General features: G+C 42.1%; 1 protein-coding gene across 1 annotated transcript; it reads left to right on the top strand.

The window, feature by feature from the left end:
- Positions 1 to 1,635: 1,635 nt before the first annotated feature.
- Positions 1,636 to 8,884, top strand: rom1b (retinal outer segment membrane protein 1b; the record flags this gene model as incomplete). The annotated part of the gene is made up of 5 exons (XM_083915261.1): positions 1,636 to 1,785; positions 3,275 to 3,517; positions 4,836 to 5,023; positions 5,491 to 5,737; positions 8,633 to 8,884. 5 exons carry the CDS (start codon positions 1,636 to 1,638, stop codon positions 8,882 to 8,884), a joined length of 1,080 nt encoding a protein of 359 aa, XP_083771387.1.
- Between the last annotated feature and the right edge of the window lie 492 nt (positions 8,885 to 9,376).

The following is a 9,376-nucleotide window of genomic DNA, read 5'->3' as shown; positions in this document are numbered from 1 at the left end:
TCGTACATGTGTAAACGGCTCCGCTAAAGCCCACCTCTTTCAAGCGGGCCGTGGCGGCCCAGCTGGCCCCAGTTGAGCGCGGAGCGGGTGCGCTCACACTACTTAAAGGTACTAGACTTTAGCTGAAAAACCGGTTTTGGCCGCGGCCAAAAGGATAGTGTGATCACGCTCTAAAACACATCACTAGAAGTGTGATTAATAGGGATTTAACATTCATTAAAGGATCATTTGTGGATTTGAGGTGAGAGTTTGATTTAGTTTCTGTTTGCTGTGTTGTAAGAGCTGAAAACACAATACTGGCTTTAACCTGACTCTGACTCAAGCTGTCATAAATACTTTTAATAACAGTTTAATCCTATTGATCCAGCCCATCAACCTCCCTCCCTGTTTCTCTGCATACATAATCCTATAAAAGCGTATGTCTCCTCTCCATAGCCTCCACTTACTTTCTCTTTACATGAAAGAGCCTCTGCTACCCTGAGATTGTTTTAGGGACAATATTCAGTCAATAAATGAATCAGTTGGCTTTCTCTTTTTTTATTTAATCATAAAATGATTGTCATATAGTAGTTATAGTCATATACAGTTGTGTGTTGTGTCATTTCAGTGCCGCATCATAAATACTGTACGTCTTCAGCTTTTTCTAACTTGGAGCAGAGTAATTTAGTTTGAATGGAACTGGGTTGATAGTAATTCAGTAATTTCATTAAAGTTTCCATCCAAAAACTTTCAGTACCCCGACAGTAAATTAGATTTGCTTGCTCATTTCCCCACATCTCATGATTTTGTTAACATTTATCCTCATCTACTGTTTCTTTGATATCTACTCTGTCTCTGAGGCATCCATAGTGTCCAGCCTGTGCAGATGGGTTTCAGGTAAGTCCACCTGTCATAACAGTCCAATAGTCCCTCCCTTACTATGTCTCTATCAGAACAAGTTTGCTGATCAGACACTGGCCTGCTTTCCCATTGGCCCCTGGACTTTAATAGGATCCCAGGTACTCTGTTGGGGGGATTACGGCTCCAAACTCTCTCTTTGGCCAGTGTCTGTGTCCTCCAACTATGGGAACAGCGGTTTAGGGGGTCGCCGCACATGCACAGACCCAGACCCAGAGGGGCGCCATCAAAAGACAACATCACGTCAAGAGGAAGGAATCAGCTTGAAAGGGGGGGGCGGCTTCGGCGGTGTGACCAATCCACTCGAGGGAAAAACCTGTCATCTTTGAGAAAAGGAATACGTCTCTTCCACACTTCATTATTTGACAAATATCTCACATTTTCTATTGTTTTGCTGCACTGATTTGGATTATAAATCAACATTTTGGGACAATTTCAGCATCCAAGTGAAAGCTTTTGGATTATCCTCTGAGGTTGACTGTGTCCTTTACTATCTGAGGGATCTGCCTGCTTATCCCCTCCACCTGGAACAACTTAGATGAGCTCAACCTGTTAATAACTCACCAAACAACAGGAGCAGAGGCCTGCGTTGACCCCAGCATCTTGTGACCTCTGTGTCTCTTTACATGAAGCTGGCCTCTTCTGGACTACAGTTTTGACTAGAATTGACTCCACTCCTCTTCTCTCCTGCTCCCTTTCTTTTCTGTCGCTGCATTGATCGGCGCTTAGTAGTGAATCATGGCGCTGTTGAAGATGAAGTTCACTCAGCAGCGGCGGGTGTACTTGGCCCAGGGCCTGTGGCTACTGTCCTGGATGGCAGTGATGTGGGGGGTCATCATCTTTTGTCTCGGGGTTTACCTAAAGACAGAGCTGATCCGTAGGGCCGAGGTAGAGAGACGGAAATACACTCATGTTCACACAAATGAACGTCTACTTAAAGACTAGAGAGCCATGTTCGAAAACACTGGCATGAATTTATTCATAGCTACACAAACATTTATAGGTTTATCTGCTCACCTACCTATGCTACCTTTATCTTTGCTCGTGGTTGTTTACAGAGTCTGCTGTGCCGCAGCTTATCGGCGACTTTTATTTAAACTTAGCTCTGCAGTTTAATCCACAAATACAAACAGCAGTGCACACAATACAAGCGTAAACATGCACACAGTGACACTCAGGCACATTCATGCATGTTAAGTCGTGAGGACGTTGTGTGTTGTAACTGTTCTAAAAAAAAATCAACATTTCTTTCCAAAGTCAAGGGGATTTAATGTGTAATGTGACCAGCAGGTGAAGGCCCTGACCTTCACCAGCTAGCCATCGATCACTGATTGATTTGAATAGGTTGTATGCATTGATATCCAGTGGGCTGCACAGGAAAGCTGCAGGCCATGACCACATCCCTTCAGATAGTTATTGTGTTGTGTAGCAAAGTACAATTGAGTTAGTGCAGAGAGATGGTTTAGATAAGCGAAATGTTACATGTGACCGACAACATGTGTCAGGAATGATCTTACAGAATGATTCACAATAACTTAATCCTCTTTTATAGTTTGTTTTGCACTTTACTTAATTTTCAGGTTCATACTTGTAATTTGGGTATCTATTATGTTGTATTTTTACACTATTTAATGTTCAAAAAACACATTATTTTTCTCATACTGTCTGTCTGGAGGAGGAACTACTCTAAAGGCACTGTAGCAGCACTTTCCAACTATATACTGTATATAGTAAAATTGCAACATCACAACTATACAGAAGTCTGACGGTTCGTTTAAAAGCACAAATTTTTAAAAGGGGCTGTGGGCGTTTTTATACGAATTGAGCGCTTTGCTACTTTCACAGTATTTATCTAGCACCTCGACCTGCTTTATAATTATAACAAATAAATGGGAACCTCACTTTTTACAATATGGGACCTTTAACTGAAACACATCAGTAACAAGATAAACAAGATAATTTGTCCTAAACTCAAATATATTGATAGATATTACCGAATAATTATGTTACAAGGTGGCAGTACTGGGCTGAGTTATTTAAAAGTCATGTTAAAACAAATATGGGGCAAAAGTGCTTTATGACTGACAGGCTTTTGAAAACTCAGCCGATAATAAACTCACTCACTAATTGACTTTTGTTGTAAAAACGTGCAATGAATAAAATGTGTCATAGTATTGCCATAGAAGCTCTTGCATTCATCACATTAGCAGCTAAGGGAATCTCTTGGCTGCCAAAGTAATTTTTAGAATAGATAAGGCTAATTGAATGCAGGATTATTACCTGCTAAAGTGTGTAGAGGAGATGACAGAAGTGACCTGCAGTTGGCTGCTGCTCTTTTGGCACTGATTTCCTTTGAATGTGCTCTTCCTTTCTTGAGGTGATGGACAATCAAGAGATCCACGTGGTGCCCAACATCCTGATGATGGTGGGCCTGGCCTCCATCGGCACCAACTGGGTTGCCAGTCGTGTGTGTCAGGACTCCTTGGACCCAACCCGCTTCCCCCGTTGGAAACTTTTCCTGCTGGCTTGGTTTGCTGTAGCCACAGTGCTTTGTTGTCTGCTCATCGCTGTTGTGGTGCTCAGCTACGCCCTGCAGGGACGCCTGGAGGAGTCCCTGAAGGTGGGGTCTAGGATGATTGAAGGGTGACAGGTCAAAGGGTAGAGTAGTTGTCATTATGGCCCTGTGGTAAAGGGATCTGTCCCATAACAGGATGGTGCTTTCTGCTCCTAAAGCAAAAAGACAAAATGAAACCCGCTCCCCACTGTGTCTAAAAGAGAGTGCCAGCTGTCTAAAATGAAGGACGGAAATGGGAGAGTTTAAGGGGTTTAGGCTACAGAGAAAGGAGCTCATATTTTTGCAAGTTGAGGAATTAATGCAGATAAGAATAAAAACAAAAGACACAGAAATGAAAATGAAACTGAGTTTTGCAAACAGAACAAAACTAAAAGAAAAACAATTTTCATTTCAAACCATCAATATAGTGAAGAACCAAAGCTCTCAAGATAGACTTTCTAAAATCTGAACGATGTCACTCAAAGGTTTCAGAAGAGCCAAAAAGAAGCTCAATGTGGGTGCCCCTGGCCATCTCCATCTTGGCAGCGCCTAGTCTTGCAGATGTATCTCCACGGTGCTGTGTCAGTGCTGTAAACATGTTAAATTCTGCTGTAAAGTTGGGCCTTTTAACATGGGGTCTATGGGGATTTACTCAAGAGGTCATTTGAGGAACTGCAGTTTTTGGCACTTCTGTTTTCAGAGCTGGAGGTACGTTGGTTCTAATGGGCCTTTCAGACCAAACGTGTCAAAGGAAAAACCATGATGGCTGCATGCCCCTCTGCTAGCTCTGCCACCGCGCCTAAAGTTCAACTAGGCTGAACTTTGACCCCCACACACTGTGACGAATACCCACACGGCCAATAGAAACAAGGTAGCTAGCCCAGACCATTTAGTTTACACCCATAGCCCAGACGAAGCCTGCCAACATGGTGGAAAAGCTGATAGTGTTCTAAGAGTTCTCTGAACTGTACAACACAAGTTTAGGGCTATTGCATGCTTCTCAGCATGGGACACATTATGCATAGAAGTTTTGAAACCATTTTGCTCTGCCCGTCCCAAAACATCCTAGTAGACTTGCGCTGAACCAAGCGTACAGCTCAAACCGCGTTTGGTCTGAAAGGTGCATCAACCTTCTTTAAATGTTGCATTGAGACAAGAAGAATCAGCCCTTAGGTTTGCAATCTTTAAGAGGTGTCAGTTGTCTAATTTACACTGCAAAAGATTTTAACCAGCAAACCAGACATCATTTAACAAAAATAGGTTTCAAATTGGACTACTCCATCATATGTCTATCTTTTAATAGGAACAGAAAACAGCTTCATCTTTGACATACAGTACAGTAAACCAAAACATCCGATACATTTCACAATTTTCTCTCTGTCAGGTGGGCCTGAGGAATGGTATTCGGTTCTACAAGGACACAGACGTGCCAGGCCGCTGTTTTCAGAAAGAAACCATCGATCGTCTGCAGATGGAGTTTCGCTGTTGTGGAAACAACAACTTCAAGGATTGGTTTGAAGTTCAGTGGGTCAGCAACAGATACCTGGATTTCACCTCCAAGGAAGTCAAGGAGTGAGTGAATCACAACTGAGGAGTCGAGCAGGTTATGATATGATGAAGGAGAAGAAACTGGACTGACGAGGGGTATACAGGAAAGGGAAGAGAAATCTAGATAAATGACAGATGAATCGACCGCAGATCCAAAAAGGTCAAATAATATGTTACAGAGGGGATGGAGGGAGAAAGAGAATGAAGTGAAGGCAGAAAAGGAGTGTATTAAAAATAGATCTGGCCTTTACTTGAAGAGAATGACAGAAATGGATGGAAAGGTTGGTAAAAGCTGAAATAAGTGAAAAGGAATGAGCACACAGAAAGGTTATGACATGATGATGCTTGGAGAGAGGCACTGCTCCCTTCACATTAACGTTAATTGTGTATTGAGCTAAAAGTCTGGCCTTTAACTTCCTCCCTTTCATAATATTTTTCTAATTTGTTTCCACCACCTGTTTTCTTACTGTCCCTCCCTCCTCTGTCTCCAGTCGTATCCGGAGTAACGTGGATGGCCGTTTCCTGTTGGATGGTGTTCCTTTCAGCTGCTGTAACCCCGCCTCCCCTCGCCCCTGCCTGCGGTACCACCTGACAGATAACAGCGCCCACCACAGCTATGACTACCAAACAGAGGAACTCAACCTGTACAACCGCGGCTGCAGGCAGGCACTGACGGACTACTACATGGATCTGATGAACTCAACAGGCCCAGGTGTGCTGTCAGTCATCTTAATACAGGTGGGATTATTCTTTCATTTGTGACCTATGTCCTGTGACCAGGCCCCAGAAATTTCTGCTGCGCCCCTGCACACACACACATATATATTTTTTGTAATAATTATTGTCTCCTGATGTACTGACTGCCATGACAACCACCAGAATTAAAACCTCACACATTGTTTTTGAAGTATCGCATTAGAAAAGCTGTTTGTAAACAGGACAATTTATTAAAACTTTCTCAATTGCACATCAAACTTTTTTACACTCACTTGAGGTGGTTTTTGCCTTGCCTGTCCAAAAAGAGTTGATGTGCTATGAGAGGTATGGGAGCACCTTTGCTGAATAAACTCTGGGACATGTTCAATCTGAAAACGATATGCACCGTTTTGCTACAGTTTGACCGACATGTGTCCTTGAAAAGGTCCCTTCGTTCTAATACAAATACAACCATACTATGAGTATGATGGAAACAAATGTAATATGTAAATATAATATGATGTATAATATAATAATAATATGTCCCAATAAATAGTCTGTCAAAGGCAGTATGCCAGGATATCCTACTGCACCAACCGATTTTGCAGTATGCAAGCCAGCATGATTTTCTGGCTATTCTGACCCACAATCCTTTCCAGCACATATGAGCCAGAGAGTCAAAGTTCAAGGCACAATGTTATGAAAAAGTTATATCCTTTTAGTATGTATATTACATAAAACAGCACATACTTCACAAGAGCAGCTGCAGTATGTATTAAAAGAAAAAGAGAAAGATTTGGAACTCAATATGCAACAGACTTTGAGATGTTTTCTCTCGTTGGGTGTGTTAGAGGTGTTACCCAATCAGCAGTGACATGTACTGTACGTAAACTCATGGCATTAAAAAGGCAGTGCACTTGCGTACACAAAAGGCTATTTGACGCACCACTGTTTCTTTTTTAAATAAATGGTTTACATTTTGTCGGGGCTGAACGTTCCCCTGGCCTTGCGAATATTTAACTCACAAGTAATCAGCTGTTTCCGCTGTCACCGTCTTCCTGAATATTCCCATAAAGTGTTTGCATCTCCAGACATCATGAAACATGGCCAATACTAGCTGGCATGAAAGAACAATTAAAACTTGCCCAACTGAACAAAATTCCTGTAAACCTGTCTCCATTTTCTCTCATTAATGAGTTAGATGACCAAGGTGACCTGTTTGAGTTCTCAGCCCTTTCTTCTATCTTCTACCTACGCTATAGCCTTATTCATTTGCTCCAAACCAGTTGACGTGCCAAATTCACATTTATTTCAAAAGTTCAATTAAATTGAACAAGGGCTGCTGACACACATTGATTTCTGTCTTTCAATCAAACGTACTTAGACTCCTTTGCTAAATAACACTATTGATGGCACTTTCTCTTTCTCAAATAACAAACAAGGCCTCAGGCTGCAACAGGACGCTCATACACATGTTTAAAAGTGCATCATTAAACACCGCCTGCAGCTTTAACAAACAATCTATACTTTGAAATGCAGCAGCTCAGTATGGTGGTTTTTCCAGTCCACCATGATGAGGATGGTCTGCTGCTGAGAAGAGTGAACGAGGCCTCAGGCTGAGTTGTAGATAACGTCTGATTTTCAATAAAAAGCCAAAATGTGCTTTAAATCATATAGCCCCGTTATCAAACAAAAGAGGGAAGAGGAAGCATGAGATATAACTCAAAATTTACAGCACTGACTGTGTCACAACTCATTTATATTGCTTTAGATGGACTGCAGGAATAAAGTTTGGAGATGTGAACCCATTCTGTGTAAGGGACAGTATGAAAATGATTGGACCTTATGCCTCATGTTTTAGAAAATATGCAGACTTTATGATAGTGTACCTTGACGTTAACTTTAACATTTAACCACTGTTATTATACCTATGAAAGGTAATGTACAATTTGATTTGTATATGACCCACATACTTGTGAGTGAGGACGTGCAGGGCTGCTTCTGCTTCTGGGGGTCGAGGTGGATGGGTCCAGTGTGAAATCAAAAGTCAACGTTGCTTTAACTACTTAACAAACACAATGCACGTTAGTTGTGTAACAATACTTATATTAACCCAAATCAGAATCTTTTCCTAAACCAAACTAAGTAGTTTTGTTGTTCAAACAGGTTCTGCAGTTCAGGGGCTTGCACAAGGGCACTGATGGCTGTATGAGCTTATATGATGATACATTAAACCCATAGACTGTATAAAAAATAAATGTATCCTTCACTGTAGGGAGTCGCCATCTTGTCAGAGTCTGTCTCATTCCCTCTTACCAAGAAAGGGAATTGATGTGATGGTGGGGGTGGTACGTCCCTCTGGCTGATGTTTACCTCTGAGGAGAAGTGAGGGCCTGCAGTTTGCTGTCACTCAAGAGGCCGCGTACCTAATTATTCATAAACTTTAACCTCCAATTAAATAAAAATTGACCCCCCTCAGTGTTGTCATGGAGATATGACCAAACATACAGACTAGAAGGTTTTTTTGTACCAGGCCGTAAACAGATTTAATTATGCTGTGAAAGCGGCCTGTTTAACATGGGGGTCAATGAGAAATTGCTCTATTATGAAACCTACTAACTGCAATTTTTAGCACTTCATGATTGGATCAACCAGGAAGTCGCTGTGGTTGGTTACTGCATGTTGATGTAATATCTGCAAGGGAAGCATGAAACAGAATCTAAATGTAAAGTGAGAAATCATTAAAAGACCATCTCTGTCTCTTCCAAAAAAACGTCACACAAGACTTGTCGTACAGTCCCGAAACGTTTATCATACTCATCTTACAGCAAAACATGATTATTAATATGATCACGTTGATTCTTCAGACATCAGTTTTCCTGATCCTATCAAACCATCTCCGTTTTTACATCATTCTTATTGTTTCTTTGTCTCCAGCTGTCAGTGCTTCTGAGCCTGCGTTACCTGCAGACGGCTGTGGAAGCAGCCATGGCTTTGGAGGACCCAGAAGGCGAAAGTGAGGGCTTTCTCCTGGAGAAGGGTGTGAAGGAAACCTTTGAGGACCTCAAAGTCAACGTCCTTATCATGCTAAAGATGGGGCAGGTCGACCCCAACGGCGGCGAAGGGTCCTCTGAGGATGCAGATGCCGAGAAAGCTGAGAAGGCTGCATCCCCTACTCCTGCCAGTTAGAATGGGAAACTATTCAAATATAGGCTGAGGAGAATGGGACGCAGGGGGGGATGTGTTTGAGGTTTCTTGGTTGTGTGAGTTAGCAGGTGGTGGGTACAACACCTGTTGGGTTTTGACACGTTAGGCTTGATTTACGCTCCACCAAAGCAGCAGCTGCAGCTCCCTCGCACATGGCCAAAACAAGGCAACAGATAGGGAATCTTATTAGGCCCTGCACAGACAGCAAAACAAACTTCTCCTCTGTGCAGGACTTCATGAACGCGTTCACCATCAGACAACCTGTTCGGGAGATGTGTAGTACTTTTGGTTGTAGAAGAGAGTACATTCAGTTTTAAGGGGTGTAGCATTCACACAGACAATATTTAACTTTCTGATATTTGGCTGAAATTTGGCAAAGTCACATGATGCTTATGATTATGCCCATTTGCACTGTATTATTCATCTCACGGCTGTAGACTTTGTACTAAACTGCAATGAAATGCTTTGGAACTT

The sequence above is a fragment of the Echiichthys vipera genome (genome assembly GCF_963691815.1).
Source record: "Echiichthys vipera genome assembly, chromosome: 6".
NCBI lineage: Eukaryota > Metazoa > Chordata > Actinopteri > Perciformes > Trachinidae > Echiichthys > Echiichthys vipera.
This window is presented reverse-complemented; position numbering and strand designations above follow the sequence as displayed.